Below are 27,494 nucleotides of genomic sequence, written 5' to 3' on the forward strand. Positions count from 1 at the left end.
GTCTAGTGTAGTATGCATTTAATTGCTTCTTCTCCTCTCCTCTCCTCTCCTCTCCTCTCCTCTCCTCTCCTCTCCTCTCCTCTCCTCTCCTCTCCTCTCCTCTCCTCTCCTCTCCTCACCGCTTTTCCTAAACACAGCAACATTTGTAGCCAAACTAGTCTGTAGCTACTTAGAAGGAGAGAATCCCTATAGCTCACCTAGCAATATGATAGAAAGAAATTTGTTGGGCTGTTAGGCAGCAACAGTAGCAGGAGAAAGCAGACTGCAACCCATGTTAGCTTCATGTGCTGTAGGAGCTCGGATATGGCTCCATGAAACAGAGAAAGAAAGAAAACTTGCTCTGACAGGGAAATATCTCTGGAAAGTCCTCCAGGATTGTACAGGGGAGACCCCTTCTGAGTCAGCCATGATTGGTGGCTGAATAAAGAGGAAAGTAAGTCTATGCTAAGTCTGCCTTCATTTACCTGCTGGGTCACTCCAGAGTGCCATTCATCAGGCTGTGTCAAAATTATGCTGTGTTGAGCTTGATGGGAAGTCACAGCAAGGTCTGAGATCTGCATAACAATGCGAATCTTACCAGGCAGTGCTTATTTCAGAATCTTGTACTCAAATGCACATTGTCACGACTGCGGAACTGGCTTTTACCTTTGTACACAGGTACTTCATTACCAGTAATTAATTTGACTTGTGATGACCTTGAGGAACTTCTGGGTTCAAGTCTTCTGTCTTTGATAGGAGCTGACTTTTCATATTACTCAGTCAAAGATCTGAAGCAAATAAAGACAGCTGAGCACCATCTCACGTGTTCCATCATGAGGCACCGTCGTCTGTAGTCTGATAGAAGTGATGCTCTGTCTTCTTGGTGTGTATAATTAGAATGATTGCCATTATTACCTAAATTGACTGCTATTAGCTGAAAAAAGCAGTAAATGATTTGTGCAGCCAATCAGAATGTAACTGTCTCTTTGTGCCTTTTCAAGCTGTCACAGTGACACCAATAGTCATCAGTCATACTATTTATGTCACATACAATGTATATATTATCACACGATAAATGCTTCCATTAACAAGATAATCTACTTCAATGAGAGTATCAGTAGAACACCATGCACCATGGTGGTGTGTCAGGTCTCCTGACTGCCCCACATAGGCTGCCGCACCACTAACAATGTTCTGCAGATAGCACTGATCTGTTAACAAGCTCTGCTGAGTGACAAACCTCGCCTTTCATCAACTGACTTATTAGCATCTGCGATTTTTGTCTGGTCCAGCATGCTTCAGTGACAGCTTGCATTTGTTGGACTGCAAAAGATGATTTAAATCATATTTAACAAAGCTAGTGATGTCACTGCGGATGCTCTACGTTCTATTCGGTCCATCAACATCCAGTTTTAGATCAAACAAATCATGGATTGCTTATCTGTAATTATTAAAAAGTCAGGAGGAGGAGGATTTGTGCAAATGCAGTTTTTCTACAGCAGGGCTAGAGGGGGTAAATACACTCTTGATCTCTCCTTAAATCCATGTTTTGGATGCAAGCATGGTTTCCTCTCTACGCAGACCTCAGAGAGAAAGGCAGCTTAAGTTTGGAGGTCACTGCTCTCATCAGCAGCTTGTGATGGTGAGAGCCCATCAGGCCACCATCTGAAGAGAGCTTCCTTCCACCTGAATGAGATAAACAGAGTTACATAAGAACTATTTTAAGAAATTGTTAAAAGTCCTGAGGGGAATCAGTTGACACGTCACTTCGGTCTGTCCACGACTCAATGTTCCAGCACTGAGCTTGTTGTTTGACAAGAAAGAAAATGCTCTCTGCTGCCTGAAGATGCAAACTAGATTTAAAAATACAGATGTTATCAAGAAGATGATTTGTCTTCTGATTCTTATCTCCTTTACACTGGCGTGTTGAGCCTTACATGTGTATCTATGAACAAACGGCAGCAAAGATATCCATTCCATTTTATGTTTATTATGAAAGTGATTTTAACAAAAGTTTTATTACATGCTTCGTTTTGAGCTTTGACATAGAAAACAAAGCTATTAATATACAGAGGTAAAAGGAAGTGTATTTTCTTATAAGGTACATTTACAACAACATTTTCTACTACGAATCTGACAGTATTTTTAAAATATTGGTAAAGCTTAGATCACAGTATTTTATTTTCTAAGTATCAAATTTTGTACAGTTATTCACTATCTTTGCTCTAAACTACCATGATACATTTCATATGGAAATAGCTGTTTGTACATAATTTACATCGATAATAAAGCTTAGAAGTCCCAGCAGCATCTACAAGGGTTTCGTTCAAAATGTCACTCATGCCCACTATTCAGACTTAGCCAATTGGTACAGTAACCAATATTACATATCTGGGTATTTTTCCCAAGATCTAGTCTACCAGAAATTCCTATTTAATAGGCAATGGATAAGATCACGGTGAACCTAATGCAGGTAAAACTCCCACAGATCTCAGTGGCAGTTTTGCCTAGAAAAGGCTCTATGATCTGATCCAGTATGTGCATTTATCACTTCCACGGCTACCTACAGTGCAGAGACACCACGCCTTTCCTTATCTTTGTGCTATACTGGGGCATAATTTCTGAATTCCCCTTTTTTTCCCGAATTTTGTGTTGTTTCTCATTCTAGTAAGAACTAGCACTAACTTTAAAATACATACTCTTTATATGTTTTGAAAATGGTAAGCACTTCCGAATGACACTTCATAGTCAATTCAGTGAAAACTAGCAGGTTAAGCTGTCCCAGAAAACTCTTCCCGTGACACCCGTGTGGCTGCAGAAACAACAGGCGCAGTCATCCAGCAGAATGAATCTGACTACTGACCACGTGCCCATCAGTGCCCTGTAAGTACCTTTTTAATGACCTGTTGACTATCTGCTGCTGCCAATGCGAATTAGTGGCCTTTCTAAGGTAGAAAACATAGAAAACAATATTTACAAAATAAATTTAATTAAAAAAAGGAACAAGAACAAACTAAAAAAAAGGTATTTTCACAATCATTAAAATTCACTTAAGCAAAGCCACTTCTTTTCCTAGACACCGAGAAATTCAGCTAAAGTTGAATTGCAATTGTCTGTATATCTTTAAACTTGTTATCTCTGCTTTCTGAATACAGGTGGTTTAAATTATTACATCTACAGGTACTTCTGTACATTTTACTCTTGTATATTACATATTAAACTTTATAGATTAAAAGTTTAGTGATGAAACAATAAATAAATGAAATAACAAACGGGAATTGTACATATTCAGGTACTGAGATAACGTATTTTTTCCCTAAGAGTTTATTTCCCAGTTTGTTTCTAGTCAGATGAAAAGTGTTATGACAAAACATGAGACTTTTCTCCAAACTGCAGTTGAATACTGAGGAATACGTTTCTACTACCTTACAGAATTCCATACATTCTTATGGGAGACAGAAGTCTTTTTTTTCCTTTCCGCAAGTGCTTACGACAGTCTCTCATCCTAGAAAACTATTTCATTAACGTCTCAAAGCATTGAGAGTCTATAGAACTTCTCCAATCACTACCATTCCTGTCAAACAGTGGTTTTAAACTATAGAAAAAAAAAATGCAACTACTGAAAATCATGACACAGGTACGCACAACAGCAAGGTGCTCACTCCCACCATGCAGAGAATGGAAAATCCAGACCCTTGAGTTGGCTGAGAAATTTGCCACTGAATTTAGTTATCGAATGTTTCACTCCAGTTCTTTTTCTAAGAGCACTCAAAAGTATTTAGGGTCCAGACACAAGTACTCTCACAGGCCAGTTAGGTTTTGCTGTCCAAGACCAGGCAGTAGTTCCTTAGAAGAATCCTACCACCGCTTTAGCTCCTGAAGATTAGAACTGGATAGTAGATATATATTACAACAGACAGGACTAATCTGACAAATTTGAATCTGTTGGGCACACTAACAAAGGGGCCTGGAGTGGGGGGTCAACTTTCTTATTTGAATGTTTAATGCATGGAAGCATGTTTCTTGTTCATGTGGCATCATCTGTTCTTCCTACGTATAGATGGAGAACTACAGCTGAGCTCTGCTCCTTCAAAACCATCTGGCAGATCAAAATGCAGCCTTTGAAAACTCTGCAGCCAAATACATCTTTATTTGAGCTAGCCTAAAACTAAAGTAAATTAAAATGAACTTACTAGGACAAGCCTACTTAAAACTAATATAAAACTGATGCGTAGGAAGGATCAGTCTAAGTCTTCAGTACATCTGACACCGTGGTTTAACTTTGCTGTATGGAGGAAGCATAAGAAAATAAATTTCTTATGAAAAGTTGGTCATTAGGTAAAATCCTACTAAATAATGAGGAAGGAAAGTAGGCAGGAAAATGGGCTGAAAGTTACTGAAGTCTTCTTTCAGTCCAGTTTCGGTGACCTAAATCTTCAGGCAGAATAAATCTTGCTGTCGCAGGCAAGATACAGGTGGCAATCTTCTACTGAGCAGAGAATCCTGGTGCTTCCTGTACTCAAATGACACACGGGAACACCCTTCCCACAGCAATCTCTAACAAGCACTTTCAAGGCATGACTTAGGGCTTGATTAGCAATTTCTGATTGTTGCAATCTCCTGGATTACAGCAGGTGTGCAGGCTGTCATTTGATGAGAATGCCTAGGTAAGATTCATCGTCACCTCACTAAAAATAAGTGCAGTACTTAAAGCAGGAGAGGCTTAAAATGTTAAGTGCTACAGGGGCAGCTTTTAAGTGTACAGGCGTTTGCAAATTGAAAATAAGGAGCTTGGTTTGTTTGTGCTGTGGAATTGTGTAATCGCAAATGGATACTTCTTCAGCCTTCCTGCAGTGACACAAACAGGTTGTTGCACATGGCCTGTACACAACATGACATTTGTGGCAGTAGATACAGGCCTGTATTTATCAAATGTGTTTAAATGCAATATTTCACATTTAGGCTGAAAGCCAAAATTTGCTATTCTGCCATGTGCCAATTCATTTCATGAAGCTTTTTCTTCAAGTAGGCAATATTCCTCCTGGTATGTTTTTTTGATTCCCAACTTTGTCTAAGTCATTCCTTGTTATTGCATAGTAACAATATGCTCTCTGGCTTTCACTCTGCAGAGTGAAAACATTCTACATGATATTAACAAAAGAAGAGCTCAGCTCACCTTCTGTTTGGTGAATACCAGTTTCTGTAACTGTCAAATATGAAAAACCCTTATGCCCTTCTGAAATTAGTAGGATATTTTTAGATGACATTTGTCAAAACATTTCTTACTTTTAGAGCTCATGTAAAAAATATACGCTGTCATAAAAATCAGCTGAAATTGGTTCAGACATACCACTTGTCATTACTTTTTGCATGAGAAATTTGCACATCCAATGGCTTTTCTATGCAGAGCTGCAAGCATTCAAACTTGGCTCGTTTTCTAAATATATCGCCTATGAAACTCCTATATATCCACAGGCATGTCACTGTATACTTTTGAAAGCCAAATTGTTCTTTCTTCCACAGCAACACAAAGTCTGCATTTGCTTCAGAAGTCACTGAGAGCCCTGTCCTGACTGTGGAGTCCCTGCCCTGCCACGGCTCCGGGGAGCATGAGCTAACGTGCACCTCTGAGGCTGCCTGAACCAGACGAAATGCAACATTTGTCTAATGTGGTTGAAAGTCAGCCAGAGTTGTACCAGAGCAAACTGCAGACAGTCCTTTACGTATTCACCTCCCACAACTGTACCAAGGTCCCAGTAACAGTGGCCATTACCGAGACAAGTCTTTGCCACAGTCTCTATCTGGCACTGGATTCCTCGTGGAAAACGTTACGGTACTGCCAGTAGCCTATAGACTTTTAAGGCAACTACCTTCAGCTCTTTTCTAAAGAGGAAGCTTGTCCTGCATGACAACTGTGGCATTATGTCTACAATTGTGAGTTGCTAAGCAGAAGTTTAGCAGGGATTTTACAAAACTCAGTGCACAGTATCAGGTTTCCAAAGCTCACTTACTGAAGCCAACAATACTACAGATCACTGTTCATTGTTCAGCAAATGAAGAAGTTACTCTTCTTCATAGATTCAGTGATCTTTGGTTAGAATTCCAAACAATTCCCAAGTATCTTTCAGCAGCATGTCTTAAAACCTGACCAGTTCTAATCATTCTGGATAGACCTTGGCTATCAGGATATCTGGATATCTGGATATCACACTTTGAGGTACTGTTTGGTTGAAATAGTTTCTTCGCTATGGCCTTATGCATGATTATCTAAAAAGATTTTTATTACTTCTAGGATTTATATTTTTTTCTACAAATTACTTCTGTTAAGGGAAAAACATACACATAACTTCTTTCATTCTGGGCATGCACTGAATCTGGTACTGACACGGACTCCTTCAAATATCCACCTTTAGTAATCCATCATGAACATTTAAGAAAAGCAATTGCAACATCCTCATCAAAAAATAATACTAATAAAAAATAACAGCCTTTAAAAGAGGACGTTTCTGACTTTTATGGAGATGTTACATTTGGAATCAAAGGTAAATATATAAATACATAGAGATTAAAGAGAATGTTATTCAAAGACCTACAATCCACACATGAAAAAAGATGAATTAGACTAAGCTGAAACTGCTCAGGCACAGAAAGAAAAATATGATGGTCTTCAACAGAGAAGGAAAGAAGGCAAGTAGAAATACAAGATGGCCAAGTAGAAAAACACAACTGAATATTTAATGTGTCTCTTAGAAATGAAATCGCCAACCACTCAAAGCCAACAGAGAACAACTTTGTAAATTTAAACAGCACTTGCTCGGACAAAAAAAGTGTAAGAAGTACAAGGAGTTGGCCTTATCCACCCTTGATGCTTTCTTTGAGAGCATCCAAGGGTATTTTAAACTACAAGATAGATATATTAAAAAAAAAAATACCAAAAGACCCAAAAAGCTGTTACATGTGTCTTTCTGAAAGGATGTTGGCATGATGGTTAATTTATGTACATCATAATCTTGTGGGATCAGAAGGGAAATGATACAAAAGAGGAAGGGACTTAAAAATAAAGACGCTGAAATGCCAATAAAAATAGCTACTCTCTCACTGAATTCTGTGATTCTGTGAAATTAGCCCTTGTGCCAGAAAATAGGAAGAAACATGGGATTTATCATCATCTCAGACCCCAGGTACCCGTCACACTGTGAAGAGGACCTGACCACAAGGTTAATGTTCTCTTACAGACTGTATAGTCCCAGCAGTTGATGGGCACAGTGGCTCCAAGTCTCTGATTGCAGTACCCATCCTCCAACCCATCAAACTGGGCTGCAAAACTGTGTTCCTGCACTGTTCCTGTGCAGTTTGGGCCCGTGGCAGAGGTATGTCCCCAGCATTTGAGAGATGGCTGATCTAAAAAAAAAATCCTCTTTGGTGAGCTCTTCACAGGTGTCCTGTCCTCAAGGTGTAACTGTTGGTCTGCTGAGTGAGGTGCCCAAAGAAGAGACAATAACTGCCCCCTTCCTGGACAGCAGTCACATCTGAACTGATGCTATTTTTCTTGGAATAATGCGTTAAAAGAGAATGCCCAAAAGTAAACCATTATCCCATGTTACAAAACTCCAGAAGGGTTTGTGTTAATAGAAGTGACAAGCACTTGGAGAAGTCATTTGATCATCTAAGCAAAGTTACAAATAGATATAAGTAAATAGTGTGTGTGGGAGTAAAGATTTAAGCATGAATAATATTTACAGTAACTAAAGATAACATTACTAATGTACCCACAAATAGAAGTATATATTTATATATTTATATATTGTACTCATTTAGATGCTCTATTAACGGAAAGAAAAACAGACTACCGCTTTTGTTGGTGTTGCTCCTTTCTCATCTGTTCTATTGTAACTGCCTCCAAAGGGACCAACTGATGGATAGAATTCCATAGCTCAATCCATTTCAATGCAGTAACGTACAGTGGTAAACCTCTGAAGAAGTTTAGAAGAGGACAGACGAAAACATAAGCACTCGGGACTCAATTGTGCAGAATTCATAAAACAAAATTATACATCTGATTATTATTATTATTTTTTTTACTCCTTTTTCTTCCCCTTTGATTCCTACTTGGTCAGAGGTTCCACTAAGCCATAAATGAGAAGTAACAAAATTTAGATGTTTCGTTTTCTTCTAAACTTCAAGTGCAATTCAAAACCCGAATCTTATTCATACTACATACCTCTTACTACAACAGAACCTATTGGTAGGTAGTTTCATGAGGTTTGAACAGATGCCTTCTTTGCTTTGTAGAAAATTATTTTTGATGGAAAATAAAAAGAAGTAGAAAGAATATTTTTACATAACGTAGTTTCAAATGGGAAGTGAAGATACACAAGTGCAGACACAAAGTTGGATCTTCAAATAGATGCACTCAAGGATCCAGAACATTTTTTTCTGTAGTAAAAATCCCACTCAGAACACTGGTGTTTAATGAGTATAAAACATTATAGGTATTCTTCAATATACAATTGAAAATAAAGACTGCAGAAAAGAGCCTTTAAATTATCGAATGTTTCTACTACGGAGGAAAGACAATATTCAACAGGAATGCAAAATAACCTCAGACTGAATACCACTATTTATACGGTCGTAGAAATCTGGAAACTTTTGATCGCAATAGCTTTATAAATGATCTTGGAAACATCTCTTTTGACTCTTGTGCTGTGTACTTGAAGTAGTTTTGTGGATGTGCCAGTACGTCAAAGAGAGCTTTAATCAGTTTCTTGTCCTGTGGGAGACAACATACATATTATATAAAAGTACTGTTGGGATTTAGTTTATGCTCATCTGTCATAATTATAGAACAACAATCAGCTTTTTTCTGTTTGTAGAACTTGGTTCTGGGTAAAGCAGCGTAAGGAAACTGCTCCATGTTGGTGTGGGGTTTTATACTGATGAATTTTGAATTTGTCTAATGTGTTTTCAGGTTCCCCCCCCCTCCCCCTTTTTTTTTTTCCTCTGCAATTTCTGTTCCTGGAAGATACTGAATTGAGAGAGCAGCAGTTGGGTTAACCACAAACTGGCTGTAGAAGTTAGGCATTAGCATGGCAAGCTGCCTCTGTTGGCCCTTCCAGCCTCTTTAATGCTGTTGCTCAGGACCTTCCTTCCACAAGATAGAAAGAAGGCTGGTCTTCAGCAACAATGAGCTCTTTAAGGACCCCCTCCTGTATTTTGGTAAAGCCTTGTTTCAGGGAATCAGCTGAGCCTGTGCCTGAAACCTGAGTGACCTCAAAGATCCAGTGAGTGAATACTCACAGGGCTGAGAAAGAGACAGCCAGAAGAGCTGGCTCTAAGCCTTACATTTAGCAGGTTAAAATTTGCTTTCTGAGCAACTTTACATAGATATATATTTAGGTTTAAATTAATTAGGTGTTATATGTGGCAACACAGCAGCCTTTCTCCACAGTTCTCTCCTTTTGAAAACCATTTATCTTGCCTTATGAAAATCCTTTCATGAACAGCCTACAATGCTACATTACGGTTATATCTTGTTAAGGCAGGACAGTAGTTTAGGTAGACAGATTTTTAATGCACAGGAAATTCTAATTTATTGCTTAAAAAACTAATTTAAACATATTCCACACTGAGGCTGAAGAAGACTCTTTGAACAACAGGTTATTCATTTTTATAACATACAATCACGTTAGCATACGTTTCATTTAGTTCTTGCTTCAGCAAAGGATGTAGATGTGTGCTTAGCCCAACTGAGCTACTGATTTTGTTTTAACTTCAAATACCAGCATAAAGCACTGAAAAGAGAGAATCTAATTTGGCATCACAGTGGAGATTTAAATATTACAATCCTATGAGGGTAATGAGAGCTACCTTGGAAAAACATTTAGTAAAAGGAATCCTTGGTTAGCCTCAGATAAAGAAGAATTTTTGTACCTTTAGAATTTCTTGATGATTTTCTGATGCATATAATCGTCCATCTCGAACAATATCTTCTATTAGCTGTTGGTAATCCTCTAAAAAATAAAGATCAGTGAGTGACTGTTTGTGACATCCTTTGGGAGGATAACAGCCAGATAGGCACTCATTATCTAGACTTCCTCTTGGAGACAAAGATGAGAAATTTAGTATCCAGTCCATTATTCAGTGACTCTTCCTGCTGTGGTCTAATCTAATCACAGTAAAATGCAGAATTCTGTACTGAAGGGTAACTTTCAATTCTCTATGTAAATATTGACTTACCCTCAGAAAGCTACTCCCTCCACATAACAGTGCTTTATTATCTACATTTTATGAACGAAGAAACAAGACCACAGATATGAAATAACTGTCAAAGGCATCATACAACACAGACAGGAACAGATCCCTGTTTTCTGTTCTGAACAGCTCTCATTTTGATTATCGAATGAACACTGATCACCAGCTTACTACCGATTTTCTTGTCTACCACAAAACTGCACTGCTAATTGGAAAAGAAGTGGGCTAACAGCTGCCAAAGGTGTCATAAAAAAGTCTTAATTTTGTTAAAAAAGAAATCATCCCAAAGTCCAAGATATACAGTTTAATGCATATTTCTATATGATGAGCCACAATGGTCTAAAACGTGTTGGATTTATGGAAGTGGCTACTTAAAGGGTATTTCCTTTCGCATCATTGCTTCTCTCTGTTGAACTCGTGATTTTATTAATTTATACTTTTCATGACTGTGTTGATTATCAGTAGGGCTCGATGAAGGGGCTTCCTGAAATGTACAGCCCTTAATAGTTTTCTGATTACGCATATGATAAATGACCATTAAAGAGAGTCTCACTGAATTCTCTGTAAGTTTAAAGAATTCTGTGTAACTTGCCACCTGTCTTTCAAACATTAGGAAAAGAAATAAATATAAAATTAGGTATCATTTTAAACCAGTTGTAAAGAATTTGAAAGTCATGGGCAGAAAAAGTTACATGAAGTTTTGTCCTCATTCTTCTCTCCCTGTCATCACATGAAGGAGAGATTCTGAAGGCCAGTGTTCTGCATTTCAGATACAACACAAAGATGGAAAACAATCCCACTCTCACCATCATAAGTCACATAAGGGACTTGAAATCCTTTGCCACTGTTGCCTTCATTTGACTTGAACTGAATCCATAGCTTCCTTGATCTTGAAGTAAATGCAATAGGTCTCTCATAAGTCTGACACGTTTCATATGTAGTAATTGAAGTAGGAGAAGCTAGGAAATATTAAATAAATACATTTTATAAAGATAAAATAACTTTCTGTGCTCTTCCTAATTTCAAGGTCAGAAATGTCAAATTGACAAAACACTTCTCAGTTTACATATACCTGAAAGCTTAAGTTTTTGTTTTGTTTTGTTTGTGACAGAAGGCATGTATTCTTTTCTCTGCCTAAGAAAAGATGGAATTTTTTCAACAAAGGTAATAAGAATCCTTCTCCGCTGTCTCAAGACAAGTTCATTTCTAACATTTACAAAATTAGTATCAATATTACTCACTCTGTGTACTACTGATCCTGGCTAGACCAGAACAAGTCAGCTGCACCCCAGGTAGATGTGATAAGCAGCTCCAAGAATTCCCAGTTTGGGGAGTTAACCTGATAGCAATAAGCAGTTACCCTCTGAAGAAGAGTTAATGTGAGTGTGCCCAGGCCAGTGCTGTGCTACAGGAACACCTCAGCCAGAGCACAGGAAGAAGGGGAGCCTACAGGCAGTTCTCACTTGGCACAGACGATCACACCCCGTGCCTGGCCTTGCCTTTATCTAACAGTGCAGCACTAAGTTCTCATAAGAATGTTGTTTTTGTTTGACAGTAGACATGATAAGTTGTTTCATGGATCACAGAACATAAGATAAATAGCTTAGGTTGGAAGGGACCTTGAAGATCTTGTTCCAATCCCCTTGCCATGGAGGGGGTTGCCACCCACTGGATCAGGCTGCCCAGGGCCCCATCCAGCCTGGTCTTGAATGCCTCCAGGGATGGCTCATCCGCAGCTTCTCTGGGCAACCTGTTCCAGTGCCTCACCACACTCTGAGTAAAGAATTTCTTCCTAACATCTAGCCTAAATCTCCCTTCTCTGATTTTCAAGCCATTCTACCTTGTCCTATCACTATCAGACTGTATAAAGTCAGTGCCTCTCCTGCTTATAAGTTCCTCTTATGTACTGGACGGCTGCAATGAGTTTTCCATAGAGCCTTCTCCTCTACAAGCTAAACAAGCCCACCTCTCACAGCCTTTCTTCAGAGAAGAGGTGCTCCAGCCCTTGGAGCATCTTTGTGGCTCTATTCTGAACCCTAACAGCTCTACATCTTTCTTGTGCTGGAGGCCCCAGATGTGGACACAGTACTCCAGATGAGGCCTTACAAGGTGCAGAGTAGAGGGCGACAATCACCTCCCATACTCTGCTGGCCACCCCTCTTTTGATGCAGTTCAGGATACAGTAGGCCTTCTGTGCAACAAGTGCACACTGCTGGCTCATGTCCAGTTTTTGTCCACCAAGACCCTCAAGTCCTTCTTTGCAGGGTTGTTCTCAATGCATTCTTCTCCCAGTCAGTACACACTCCTGGTATTGCCCTGACCTAAGTGCAACACCTTGCACTTGGCCTTGTTGAACCTCATTAGGTTCATGTGGGCCAACTTTTCAAGCCTGTACAGGTCCGTCTGGATGGCATCCCTTCTTTCTGTTGTGTCAACTGCATTACTCAGCTTGGTGTCATAAAAAACAAACTTGCTGAGAGTGATCTTGACCCCACTGTCTATGTCATTGATAAAGTTGTAGAAGAGCACTGGTCTGAAGACAGATCCCTGGGGGACAATATTATGACCAACTTCCACCAGGACATAGGGCCATTTACCACAACTCTCTGGCTGTTCAATCCAACCAATTTATCCACTGAATAGACCACCCTTCAATCCCTATTTCTCCAATCTAGAGATAAGGATGTGGTGTTGGACCACATCGGAGGCCTTGCGCAAATCCAAGCAGATGACATCAGCTGCCCTTCCTTTGAAGGAGTGACTGATGCTGTCACTCCATCATGCAATGTCACCAGATTTGCCCTTGGTGAAGCCATGCTGGCCGTCTCAGATCCTTTCCCCATCTTGCATGTGCCTTAACAACTCTTCCAGGAGGATCTACTCCACGATCTTCCCAGGTACTGAGGTGAGACTCACTGGTCTGTAGTTCCTCATGTCTTCCTTTCATACAAAAGATGTTAACCTTCAAAGTGATATTTCCCTTTTCCCAGTTAGCAGGGACTTTGCCTGACAGCCATGACTTTTCAAATATGACAGAGAGTGGCTTGGCAATCACATAAACCAGATTCTTCAGGACCCTGGGATGCACTTCATTTGGTCTCATAAGAAAATCCCATAATAGCTGAATGATGAAAAGTGGAAAATCTCTTCTGTGCACAGGGTTTGCCCAGTATGCTGTGTGAATCAGAGGCCTATTTGACACTACACCACTTAGGGCTCCTACCATGTAAAGATCTATACTATTCTCTCCTTACAGAGTTAGCTCCAATAAACAGCATTTAAAATGGTATCTTACAGAGACTAAGTGCTTTTTTACTGGGACCATAATGGACCAGGACCAACCAATGTAGAACACCTGGCTGTAGGTTTGCAAAGAATATACCATTTATCTATACTGAAATAGAGCTGATAGTTTGGGAGCCATACACAATTGTGCAGAGTTAAGGTGACAAGCAAGGCTATCAGATTACTGAATTAATTTCACAACCCTGCTCACTTTCTGTTCACGTTGTCCATGTAACTTGGGCTGAACACATTCAGAGCATGCTCAGCAACTAGAAACTCATGACAACCACTGGAGGACTGTGAGCATGGCTTTTACCTGCTCTGTGCAAACACTACCACACAGCTGGAGCTTGTCTCAGCCCACATCTGCCTGTGTGTGCCTAAGTGTGTATCAGGGAGAAGCCTAGCTTAACATAACCACGCTGGCGAGAACATGCTGTATTATTCATACAAACTATTGTGGTTGAGTCCCTTTTTAAACTACAAGTAAGGGGATCGAACAGTAACTCTGGAACTGCGATAAGTTTTTCCACTGTAGCATTAGAAGCTGACTCTTCATAAAACATAATAAATATTTTTAAGAACTACTTATATGATGCCAAACATATAGCAATTGCAAATCATGTATCTGAAAAACTCCCCTCATTTTTCAGTGCCGATATTGTGGTACTACTGTTGGTTCTCAACTGAAAGCCAAATATTTCCCTGATCTGCCTGGCTTTAGTTACTGCTGGAACCACAGCAGTTTGGGATTAGGACAACTAATTTATTCTGCTACACTGTTTTGCTTTTAAAAAACAAATCTATACAGAAATATTTTCATTTCATCTATAGTGAACAGGTTTCTTTTAGTACTCATCTGATATATAGAGCTGTCAACACAAGTCCTCAAGGATAAAAAAAAAAAAAAAAGTCACAAAAATTGTTTTAGCAAGTGAAATATGCCATTTTATCAAGTAAAATACACTGTTTTAAAGAAAGCTCCACATCAGCAATTGCCTTTCATGTTTGGTGCTTCTTGGAAATTTAACAACAGATCAGTAGGAGCTGGATGCCTATAAAGGACTTCATGAGAAGTGTATCATAATGGTGTCTTAGCTTCAGGAGTAATCAAAGAAAGAATACAATACCCACTCCACATAAAGTTGGGAAAACTTGGATTTCTTGAAGGTGTCAGGTGTACCTACCCTGTGCCACAGCAAAGATTTAGCAATAATTGCAGCATTTACTCACAAAGGATAAGTAAGAGAATAATTTGTGTAAATGTCAGGAGATATCTCTCATAATCTAACTTAGCATTACTGCATTGACCTCTAGAATGGCAGTGATTTATCCCACATGTTAATTGGGCTAGACAAAAGACCATTAACTGCTTTGTGATTCAGCCAAGACTCTTGAATAATTAATATGTTAATTGTTATTGGTACAGTGTTCTGTTTTAACTTGCTGTGCCAGTTCATTCAACAGTCCTTTTAAAAACATTGAAAGCTGAGGACAATCATCCCTTCAGTATGAACTTTCCACTCAGAATGTTTGTAATAAATATTTATATAACCCATGTCTGACAACTTACCACTTTTTCTCATTACTAAAACATCACCACATTCATCTTCTATTGGGAGAAATATCTCAGGCACAACAATGAGTATTCTCCTCTTTGGGGGTGGATTTATATTCCAAATGCATTCAACGTTAGCTGGGTAGTCTCCAGGATAGTTGGGTGATTCGATATAGCCAGTATAATCACCAAGTTCTCCTCCACAGTGCTGGTCTGTGCAGGAACATAAATTAGCATTTGTGTTAGCTGATGAGCTAATTTGAGCTGTTTTTCTAGATCTGTCAAGAGCAAGCCTAAACTTCTCATGGGTTTAGAAATGGATATATTCTCCAGCTGCTTCTTTGTTTAGCACTGAAAGCCCTTAAAGCAATAGTCAACCTACAGAGCTGATTGCAACTGATTTGCAAGACCTTAATCTCCAGTGTGTAAGATGACTCTCCATTCAGACCGCTTTGATACTTGATTAAGAAACCAACAGGTAAGTAAGCAGGATCCCATTGTGGAGGCACTCACGCAGTGGTTACCACTGAGGCCACGATGACATCTAACTTTTCTGACTTTCTAACCTGGTTTAGCTGAATGTGTGTGATGATCCTAATAGGTAACCTTACCTTGATTACAGATTTACTTTGTTTTAAATGAAACAACTTATTAAAGAATCTCAATTGATACATTTAAGTTTTACTTTCTGAGTTTTCAAAATTCCTATTGAGTTTGCCACAAATGTGATTCATTAAGTTATTTAACTTGATCTTTCCAGGCCTACGCAGCTGTGTAAAACTAGATATACATTTAAATATTTTGCTTAATCAAAAAATTCTGCAGGGTCAGAAACTGGACTGAAAACAGAAGATATCTAAGCCAGCAAAGTGACATAAGTGGTTTTACTCTATTGGAAAATTATCAAACTTCTTCAAATTCTTTAAGGATAACTAATATACTCAGATTACATTAGAAATGATGAGTTAATAGGAATAAAAACTTATGGCAGCTGTACACATGAATATTCGACGTGACATTACCTAACTATTATAGACAACTTCTCTTAAATTTGCATGGTAGGGACGAAAAAAATCTATTGTCTAAAAGAAACAGGAATTCACAAAAGATCGAATCCAACTACACAGGAATCCTTGGAGACGTTTAAAATGGTAATTTAAGACAGAAGGCAGAGTACTGCAAAAAAGCCTATGAGAAGATCTCACAGTCATAAGCAATTGTCCAGCATTTGCAGTATGCATGACCGTATCTCCTAGTATTTTATAACGACTAGTAACAGTTATTCTGATATTGTGCTCTGCACAGACAGAAATATGCATCACTGCAAAACTTCCAGGAGCTGGGAATTTGAAAGCACAATAGTTTTAACTTGTAGCTGGCACTCTATGAAATTACTTCAACGCTAAAACAATAAAATGCATCAAGTGATAGTTTTCCAGGTTTTGTTCTCACTGCTTTCAGTTTTTACTGTGCCATGTGGCAACAGATATATGCTAACTGGGAAATACATGACAAGAGTGCAACCTGACAAATGAACCTTCAAGCTGCGGTTCAGAACCAAAGACATGCTTCACCTCACAGCTAATATAAATGCAACTTACTTTTACAGTGCGTAACATTAGTGGAGCCATCGAAATCCGTACTTGTGTTCCCAGGGCAGGTGATGCAGTAGTTTTGACCAAACTCAGGCTGGTAAGTTCCTACAGGGCATCGGATACATCTGTGCGTTGTGGAGTTGTAGTAGTGTCCAGGAGAGCAATGAACTGCAAAGTATGAGCCATATTATTTTCAGAAAGTAACAATCTGCATTGTAGAAACATCTTCCCTCTGCTCTGGACATAACCTATGATCCCCAAACTGCAATATACTTACTATGCTATACTTATGTGTAGGCAATAAAAGGCAAAAAGGACATTAGCTCACAGTATTTCCGATTACAAAGGACCTTCTAACTAGAATGCTCTTCTGAAGACTGATGAACTAGTAACTCATGCTGCATATGCCTCTCACTATATTTGATACAGGGGCTTCCTATGAGCTAATAAAAAATGGAAGATGATACATATCTGCCTCAACAACAAAACTGTCTTTCACAATAGCAAGAGGGAAGTTCCTATGTTTGCCAGGATCCGCATGTAATTCAAATAAGTAAGCCAAAATAAGTTTGGGCAGTCTCCTTCTTCAAAGTTTGCATTGGAAGTTGTCATTACAGGACATGCAGCACGTTCCATACTTACAGTTGCTTCCCAGCCCATTCGTAAAGAATCCTTACCTTCATATAATTTTTTATTATTTACTTTTTCTAATTTGGAAAATAAAAACAGGCAGCAATGGAAGGCTAAATCATTCTCTGATGCCAGCTTGTTTCTTGCCATGCAATGAAGCTGATTTATGTCCCAGTTGCAAAGCTAACACTATAAGTGCCGGTGGTAAATTCCAAATACAATAAACCCTGTTCAGTCTCCACAACCTTGGGAGATCATGACTAGTTTACAGATTGCCCGAACATTTAATTTGATCACACACAGTGTTCCTATATGCAGTGACTATGTTTGTTTTGGAGGCTTTCAAAGTCTGTTAGTATCAAAGCTCACAAACAAAAGAGCAAGCAGCAGGAAAATGAATCATGGAAAGACATGAAATTCACCTTTGGTTTCACAGTCTTGAAAAGAAACAGCACCTTCGTACTTGGTCACAAGCCCTCCACCACATGGAAAGCAGAGGGTCCTTCCTGGTTCAGGCTGATACGTACCAAGAGGACAGACTCGACAAGGTTTAAAACCATCTGACGAATAGTGTCCAGGAGAACACTGCCCTAGAAACGTAAATGATCATCTGTGTTAGTGAGCTTACTTTTCTGGCCAGAATATAAAAACAGCTCATAGTTGGCCATGTTTCTTTTACCTTAAAAAAGTAACCACAGGACAGCTCCAGATCAAATTCTAATCTTACTTGCATCTGTATTATTCCTGTAACTATCAGCAATTAGAACTAGTCTCTTAATAAGCTCCTTGCTACCTATGTTGCTTTTTAAATCTTCTTTTTTAGACAGGGTCTATCAAGATGTTTTTATAATACTTTCACTGAGTCCTTCACCTGAGAATTTCAAAGTACTCTGCAGGGAAAAAAATGAATCTCTGTATCATATCTCTGAAGCATTGCTTTTTTTTTTAATATCTCCATTCTGTAGGTATGGAAATAGTACCTATCTGGATGGGACCAGTCCGGCATCCTGTCTGGAAGAATAGCTGACACCAACAGCTTCCTGGGCAGCTGCAAAAACTACTGCTTGTCAGACGTTCTTCTGCCAGAAAGTGGTGATGTGTGAAAAGCAAAGCACTTTGCTGATGAGTCTACTGACAGATACAAGGTGGTTTCAAAACCACAGACAATTTCTGATAGGCATTTGTTTGGCTTGGTTCTTGCTAGCTAGTGTACTTTACTCTTTGACAACATATCTGAGAATCAAGATGTCAAGTTTTTCAAGATTATGGAGTTACTACATATCTTCATACCACTCCAGCCGGGAGATCAGCATGTTGAGATGTGTGAACACCTAGTTCCCTAATGTTGCCTAATAGCAATGCTTTGTAATTCATTTTCCCTGAGAACTGAACAGCAGACAGAAAAAACTGGCTTGAAAACCTGAAGAGTTTTTTTCAGGTTTTTGAGAGCTCCAGGTGGGGTTGGGGTTTTTCATAAACCCTGACACTGGGAAATGTTGGGGGTGTCCAGAATCTTGGGTAATTGGCACCCAGGATGGATAAGAAATCCTGAGCAAAAGCAAAGTTCAGGCAAAAGTTCCTACAGAAGTCTAACTCTTATAGACACCACTGGAATCAGGATCTCTGGGATTTAGTCTTGCTCCCATCCCACCTGGCTGGAATATGACAGTACAAGTTGGTTGATGTGATGTAGACATCAGAGACATGGCACTGCTAATTTGAAGACAGTTCTGCACTTATTTTTATAGCAAAACTGATCCTCCTGGTCTGGTCCAACTGGTCGCTGGACTTTAACATGAACGTAGTTAACGAATGGATGTGGGTCTGGATGTGAAAATTAAGAATGTGTGAAATGTGGCTTACAGATATCCTTTCAAAGAAGAGGTACCATTGTGCTTTCACCCTGCTAAATGCTTGCTGCTTTCCGCATTAATATATCTCAGTCCTTACCTGAGGATATATACAGAAGTGAGCTGTTGCCAAAGGTGAAATTAAGAAACCTTTTCCTACTAATTGTTGTGCTACTTTGGTCAGTATACTATATCAACATTTTTTAAACTCTGATAATCTATTCTTGTTGGATTTTGTTCAAACAAAAGTCAGCATAATGAAGATGTATGGGCATTTCAAGTTTTTTTTCAATGATAGTTCCTGCATACAGGGTATCTGCAAAATCTACCATATGTTTGATTGGAGACATTAGACTTTTTTTTAATTCATTGAATGAAGAAAAAATGGCAACTTCTCAAGTGTCATTCATTGTGTGCTCACTCTAGATATCCTTTAAGTAAGCATTAATGTAAATTATATAGATAAGTTTTAAAGTCAGAACTGTGAAAGCAGATAGGACAGATTTCTTTCTAAGAAAAAGAAAAAGCTACTAGATTTTGCTAATCTGCAGTGAAATAATGTAGATAAAATAATTAACAGTGATATATCTTGAACAACTTAGAAATTTACAAACTGAACTTTGCAGTTCTCTTCGGAAACCAGGGATTACCATCATAATCTAATTTATATAATAACGTGGTTGAGTCAGAGATGCCATGTCACTTGCCCAAAGCTACAGTGAATTCATACAGCATTGACACTTGCAGTCGTTACTTCTGAGCCCACATACAGACCCTTGCAGAAGAACTATCTCAAAGTCACAACTGTTGCCGATGAAACCAGGTAAACTGCACCTCATGCAAAAGGTTAAATCAGCAGGTTCATTACACTCACCAATACCAGCCCAAAGTAAACTATCCCTTTGGCTTGCAATATACCTGATGAGTCCTTACAAGTCGAGGTATGTCTGTTCGGATTCCATACCTGACGTGAAGTAAGAAGCTTTGCTTGGCTTACTCATTTTCATACCATAACCTTGCTGCAGCAGGTCCCATCTTCAGTTGGCAATGTCAGCATGTCAATCAATGGAGCAAGCCAAAACATTTTGTACATTGCTTGTAAGAGCACAGAGATTTCTTCTGTTACCTTTACAAGACAGAAGTGTGGATAGCTCTCCCCTCTTTTAGCCTCCACACCTCACAGGCTGTGTGGCAACATCTAATCCTTTTACCATCACATCAAACTTGCCTCCACATTCTGACACATTCCGGGCGCCCGCTACTCCCTGTCCATCATTACTTGGGCAAGGCTCACAGGTAAGTTGACCTTCTGTGTCTTGGTATGTTCCTGGTGAGCAAGGAATGCACTGATTATGTTCTCCGCTATAAAAGGTGCCCGTGCTGCAGGTAACTGAGAAAAGAAAAGAGGAATTTGCATAAGGACTTTCATTTTGATCACATCATTTTCCTATATATTAGACATTTACAGAAGACGGGTCTTTTTAGTTCCAGTATCATTAGTAGCACTTTTGCACGCATTAGGCAAGGATCCTCACCTGATGTAAAGAGGACCATCTGGGATCTGTGGTCAATTTACATCAGTGCAAGCAAGGTCCTTCTTCTGTTGTTTAGCCCATTAAATGGCATTCTACTGTGCTGAAGCATTACCAGATATATGTTGCTAATAAAGTTAATGCAGTCTGCAAACAGTATATTGCAGTTTAATTAAGGCAGTGTTACATAATGCATGAGAAATGATGTGAATTTTTAGTTTAATTTATGTGCATTTATGTGTAAGTTTTATGGGAAATCTGTCTCCTGTAATCAGTTCTGGCGATTTCTCTGAGGGCAGTGTATCCCATGAAATGTTTTCTTTTTCTTGACACTCAAATAGCCCAACTGGAAGGCATTTTAAGTATACAAATGAATCCTTATACTCTTCTTATAGTAACAGGTCACAATTACATTAAAGGTTTTTCCTCTGCTGGATATTAGTAGTTAAAATGTATGGGCTTCTAGACACTAACAGCAGCAGCCTTTCAATAACTGCTTCTAAATCACTGTTTCTACGTGATGAAAACAGCCTCGGAAACAACTCATTAGAGGCATCTATCAGATCTGCTCTTAACTCCTTTTTGCCTGTAAATGACTTGGTGTCTAAAAGCGGCTGGAAAAACAGATATGCTGATATTGAAAATGTGACTCCAAGTGATTAGAAACCTTGCAGCGCTGAGAACTGCCACTAGTAGTTTTGCATCATCACCTTAGCACTACAGCCTAGTAACTGTGGAAGAAGCTTAAAGAAATTAAATATTTCACGTAAAGTTAAAATAGATTTCTATAGATCGTTCCTTTTCTTTTTTAATTGGACTTTTTGAGAGTTAAGTATAAATATACGTACAGGTCACAGATCATCTGGTGATGAAGAAAGTAAAAGACAAATTCAAAGTAAATACACAGCATCTAGGCAAACACTACTTCATTGTTTTACAGAACTGTAAATGTATTTTCATTAGATACTGGGAGTAACTGGGAAATAGCTGCTAACATACTGTGGCGAGATGTTTTTTGGGGTATGGCTGAACTGAATCAATTGGGACTTACCGCATTTTCCATCCTGCAGCACTTGCCCCGTACTGCAAGCTTCATGCCCTTCAGTAGCTTTAGCTGGCTTCTGAGCCACTTCATATTCTGTCCCAGAAAACTGAATGTAAAATTGCTGTTTATTAATAGATTTCCTCAATGTTTTGATTGCAGTTTGCAGCTTCTGCTCCATCCTTTTCCGAACACAGTCAATGTTACAGGTGTCTAGATGGGAAATGATAAGAAAACTAGAAGCAATTGAGATTGATGCTTAAAAGAGGTGCTTAACAAAAAGCTCAGTCTGCACTGCAATATGACTCCTCTGTTTGCTTCACTGGCTTCTCCATGTAAACTGTAGAAGCAGCTCACTGTGTTTAAAATCAGGCCTTTTGAGGGGCGAGACAGTAGTACGCCGATGTCCATCAAACTGAGCTGCACGGCTTGCAAGTGGGCATGGAGCACTGGTACCTCAACCATTAAGAAATCTGGCTATATGGTTTGTGCACCTTTAGCAGAAGGGTCAATTTCTCACTGCGGTGTATTTCCACATAGGTGTCCCGTCAGACACCACCACCGTTTCTGAATTTTCTCAGTGCACTCTAGTTGACTAGGAATTCTCCCCACATTCCTGATCAAAATACATAACTGAAAGGTGCTTTTTAGAACAACTGGCTGTTTGAACCACCTGGCTACTGAGATAACCCTCACAAGTTAAGAAATCTATCTTTGGAGACTGACATGTTTATAGAATTCAACCTACATTTTCTTTGGCTGAATTTTACAGCATAATATCCTACATCATGAATAACTTGAAGCGATTCTTTTTCTTCCTGAAGTTTGTTATGAATACATGAATTTATCAAATGTGTGATAAAAATTTTCAATTCTCAGACTGAAGTTTCAGCAACTTACATTTTGGAGGATATTTTTAGGGTCGGTGTAACAAAACTTCTGGTTAATCCTTACATTCTCTGTGCATCAATTAGCACTTCAGTTGTCTGAGGAAATCAGACTAAATTAAAATATAAGACTTAGCTCCAGGCCTCGAGGGAATTTTGCTGTAGGTCCAATCTTTGTTCTTTGGCTTAATTTCATACTGAATTCCTTTCAATAAATCTTGGAAACTGAGTTTGGAAAGGCTGTTGAATGAAGCTTGTGCTAAAAGTTTCACATAGCAGCTTGATGAAATAGCATCAAAGAGAGTCTAACAACACACTAAGGAATTGAATTATGGTTTCTCTCTGCAGACTTAGAGATCTTTCACAAACCTGAGACTTCTTCTGACTTCATCTCCACTTCAAACTCTGCAGTGATATGGGACACTTCTTTTGATGGTGACTTGCGGCCCCGGCGCTTTTTCTTGGAGGAATCACACTTGAGATTCACAAAAGTCACCTGGCAGTTGTCTGTACAAGGGAATTGACCTCCTTTCATGAGAGAAACCACACAAAAAAAGAAATCAAGTAGCAAGGTAGCAAGTGAGAGGCTAATGAGCGATATCTCAGCTGGGTTATGATTAATGCAGTGACAGGTTTCGTAACATTTCACATGCAGTTAGACACTTCGATCCTTTTGTTGGTGAAAGCAGGAGGCAAAAGCATTGGTGTGGTGATGCTCAGCTGCTTAGTGATACCTATAATGCCTATAATTTCCCTATTCTTTTCTGTTTAAGGATTAGGAAGCTCCTTACAGAAATTAGGTAAGAGCCGCAATACTGCATACAGTTGTTTCGTGGTTATACCAAGCAAGAGAGTTTTCACAAATTCATTAGAGCAGCAGGCCTGAGACTAAATCACACCAAGTATGGGCCTCAAGAAACTACTAACTGGTGTTCTATCTCTTTGAGCAATACAATCGCCAGATAACAAAAGTTTGAAAAGCCACTGCTTGGGAAGTTATGAAAATACATTGGAAAGTTGAGGCGGAAGCACAAGACAGAAGAAATGAATGCAGCCTTCAATTAATTGTTGCTGCTGAGGAGAAAGGCCACAGTCCATTGGGACACGATCACAGAAACATCTTCTCAATATATATCTGTGTGAAAAACATCCTTATTTTGATAGGTGAGCAATCTTCTAGCTCAGGGAGACATTTCTAGCACCTAAACCATCAGAAGGGCTTCATTCTGAGTGTGGAGTTCTATGGTATCATCTTACTGTTAGACTCAGGAGTTCAGACGATGTAACACACGCAGAGCAAAGCAAGCAATGGACAAAAAATGCATCCAAGAAATACAGTCTAGTTGTGACTCTATGGACCAAAAAAGATCTGTGACTTTAAAAACGAGTCAAATAATCACATCTTAATAAAAGCAAGAGAATACGTAAGGACAAGGTGAGCATCTTGACAACTGTGCCTTGTCTAAACCAAATGCTTGAAAAATAAGGAGATTATATATATGAATGTTTAGACTGTGCGATAAAGTTAAACTACAACTCCAAAATTGAAAACATAAAGTCTTTAAATCACTGGCATTTTTTGGGTTGGCTATTTTTTCTATTCAGCATTCATTTCACTTTGCTTTAGCAAGAGTGCTAAGACAGACTCACAACAGAGAATGTAACACCAGTAGACATTTTCTGTTAGCTGCTAAGTTCCTCCGAGCAGCAATCTGAGCTGTTGAAGTCTCACCAGTATTGTGTATGGAAGTCCAGAAAATTCTGAGTTAATATTAAATGTAAATGTACTTCAGATATTTCAGCTGTGGAAACGCAAAGCAAAAACACCAAGATACTCTTTAATTGTTTAATTTACTCCGTTTTATCAAGGGGATGGAGAACAAGAAATAAATGTCACGCTGTTTAAAATGTGTTGTTTAACCTTAAAAATGAAGTTAAAAATCAGCAATAATAAAGCCCCAAACCTTACTGTCATGAGTTTTTTGTAGCGTTTCAATGCTCTGATGTAGCCTGATAAATCGTTTCTTATTTACATTTCAGACTTGTTGTAATTATGTCTAAATCTTCTTCGAAATCTTTCTTCTCACAGCATAACTACTCATTCCAGTGTAACATATGATCTAAGGCTATGCAAAATCAGATTCTGATTATAACTTTCCTACATAGGGGTTGTCTTGCTGCTGCAGTGGATACTAATCCAGTATAATGCAAATGAGTAATGGCTTTTGCTAGTGTATGTTTTCTTTTATAAACTTAGCTTGGAAAAAACAAACTGAATCAACATTATTTCTTGTAACTGCACTGGTCATAGCTTTTTGTCTCAAGATATTTCTGCCATTATCCATGTCAGAAAAAGGATCAGCTTAATTCCAAATTCATGTAGTTTTGGACGAAGATTTTTCAAAGCATCTGGTGACATCTCAACACTGCTGTATCCAAACTCATGGCGCTGTTCAGCTAGAGAGTGGAACTTGATCTCAAATATATAAAGCGTTACATGTTTTCGGACTGAGATGTGAAAACAAATTACATGAACAAGCAAACAAACAAGCAAAAAATTACGAAGCTGTTGATGTGTTAGAAGAAACCACGTACCTAACACAGCTTGCTTCCCAGCATCTTTTGTTTTTTCTTTGCTGCGAGGCCGTAAGTGGCACTTTGCATCTTTAATTTTAAAACGAGCTTTCTGCTTGATTGGAGGGGCTAAGGAATCTGTTGATGTAGAACAAAAAAAAAAGCCATTGTTTGTCATGCAGATGAAATTAAGCCTGAAATTTATTTTTGAAAACAGACTCAAAAGACATTTTGCAACACAGAAAACACACAGGCCAAGACCTATACAGGCATCCATTTGCATAAGTTTATTATTTCCCATGAGCACTTACTCTTGAGCCCAGACAGATCAATGAATTCGCCAGTATTGCACACGCTCTGCATGTACTCCTTCCATCCAGTACGCCTGCACATCTTTGTGGGATTTGGGTGAATTTGCCATTTATTATGAGAAAGATTCACTGATAGCGTTTTTTTTTCTGACTCTGTGACTTCCTATGCTACTTGGCTGTGTCTCTGCTCTTGCTAATGCCAACCAGTAGTAAGACTAACTCAATGAAGTTAAACTGTTGACAATGGAAAACTATCCAAAGGAAATACCTTTATTTGATGGTGGTCTATAGCTTGCAAGATTTTTTCTTCAGCTTTAGATCCAAGCCAGTCGTAACTTTAAAGGCTCCAAAGTATGCAGTGCTTAAAAAATGCAACTGCTGACTGACTTCCTCACAAATTCCATGGTGTAAAAGATATGGCATGGCCTGTCACCTTCCTGCTCCTGCAGGAAGCTTGGAGCTGGAGCAAGTAAAAGGGTATTACAAGTAAGTGATGCAATGGGGAGCAACCCTGAAAGCATTATAGAGGTTACTTGCCCATGTGGCACAGGCAGACAGATGGTCTGCTGTGTTAACTCCACAGCATCATACTTCGTATTGCATTCCAAACATATAACAAGTACATGGCTAGAGAACAAGGAAACTGGAGAGAAGCATAGCAGGTATTGATATGTAAAATGGGCTGATAGTTCCCTCCGCTGGATGCTGTTTCAACTTTCAATTTTGCCAGACTTCATCTGCTAGAGCTGAGTTTAATTTATTCTGAGTATCAGCTTTTGAAATTTTGAAATGTCTCTGCAAAATAATCCAGCCACTTCTGTGAACAAGACGAATGAAACACTAAATGTGCTCATAAAAATACTGTAACCTTTCTGGTTATAGAAATGCAATGCCTAGAGCCTCCACGATCCTCAGTGAGGTCTTTGTAGCTGACCACCGGGCAGCGCTGTTGCCTTTGGCTGCTGTGTCCTGCTGGGCTTCTCGTCTCCTCGTCTGTGAAGAACCGCCATTTTTATGTGCTCGCTGTCAGATTCTGGACTGTGGAAAGTAATTTACTCCAGAGCTTGCCCTTGTTGAATGTAACTCTTAAATCTGGCCTTGTGTAACTTCAGAGCTGTCTATCTTGCATCTCCTCAGTGGTTCAGGAGACCTCCATTACCTATCTCCCAGAGGCCACAGCTGAGGTGGGCAGGACAGCACCTACCTGCACAGCTGGGAAGGGTGGCATTGCGCTTCTGCTGAGCCTTGCCTTGCTGGACAGGAACACCACAGCTCAACGTGTAGCTGTTCTCTGAATCTGTGAAGCACAACACACAGTCAGCACGCACAGCACCAGCCTCACAAAACACCTGCTCTGCTTGGCACTCTCAGCACTACTGTGCCATGTCTGAGCACGCTAATACTGCCAAATCACGAGACATTTAAAGTGCTGAACTTGGATTTTAAATGGCTGAAGTAGCTTACCAAAGGCCACTGCTTCACAGCATTGACTACGGTTCATTTCTTTCAGCACTGAAATGCTACATTTCATCAAGAGTTTGGCAGGAGGTTAGCTGACAATTAAGTAATTCCATGGTGCACAGATCAGAAATATTTTACTGTGTTTGTTCATGGCAGAATCCTTCTGCTTTGATCATCCCTGTTATTTAGAAAGTAAATCATGTACACTAGTAATAAAACTAGCTTCAGATTGACACATTTTTCTGGCAGAGACAAAAAATAACATACTAAGAACTACGAAAGAGTTTACAGAGTTTACATACTGCACAGATAAAACTCTGTATTGGTGCATGCAAATTAGATAAATGCATGGGTAATCTCTGCTAAACTGAAAATAACGTGTGAACAGCTCTGCCGCATATAATGCCAGGGCTAACATGAAAAGTAGAGACATCTTTGTGGAAAATAACCCTGTGTCAGAAAGAGAACACCCATAAAAAAGTCATATCAACCTCCATCCCAACTCCGCTGCCCTGCAAAACTGTAGATGAAAATTACAT

The 27,494-nt window shown here is 39.1% G+C and overlaps 1 protein-coding gene across 4 annotated transcripts in view; it reads right to left on the reverse strand.

The window, feature by feature from the left end:
- Window positions 1-1,949: 1,949 nt before the first annotated feature.
- The window catches only part of SCUBE1 (signal peptide, CUB domain and EGF like domain containing 1), a 207,272-nt gene continuing 181,727 nt past the window's right edge, over window positions 1,950-27,494 (reverse strand). For 2 of the 4 annotated variants that reach the window (XM_015291284.3, XM_015291272.4), the window contains 11 exons: window positions 26,699-26,791; window positions 25,205-25,321; window positions 22,979-23,116; window positions 21,732-21,935; window positions 20,377-20,538; window positions 17,721-17,888; window positions 16,675-16,836; window positions 15,089-15,286; window positions 11,037-11,189; window positions 9,910-9,989; window positions 1,950-8,749 (listed from right to left, as the gene is read on the reverse strand). In XM_015291284.3, coding sequence (XP_015146770.1) covers window positions 8,597-8,749; window positions 9,910-9,989; window positions 11,037-11,189; window positions 15,089-15,286; window positions 16,675-16,836; window positions 17,721-17,888; window positions 20,377-20,538; window positions 21,732-21,935; window positions 22,979-23,116; window positions 25,205-25,321; window positions 26,699-26,791 — 1,628 coding nt within the window. In that variant the 3' untranslated portion in view covers window positions 1,950-8,596. Of the gene's footprint in view, window positions 8,750-9,909; window positions 9,990-11,036; window positions 11,190-15,088; window positions 15,287-16,674; window positions 16,837-17,720; window positions 17,889-20,376; window positions 20,539-21,731; window positions 21,936-22,978; window positions 23,138-25,204; window positions 25,322-26,698; window positions 26,792-27,494 lie in introns of all 4 variants that reach the window. The other 2 variants (XM_015291278.3, XM_015291268.4) reach the window with 1 other exon arrangement.

This window comes from Gallus gallus, chromosome 1, assembly GCF_016699485.2.
Source record: "Gallus gallus isolate bGalGal1 chromosome 1, bGalGal1.mat.broiler.GRCg7b, whole genome shotgun sequence".
NCBI classification, from domain to species: Eukaryota; Metazoa; Chordata; class Aves; order Galliformes; family Phasianidae; genus Gallus; species Gallus gallus.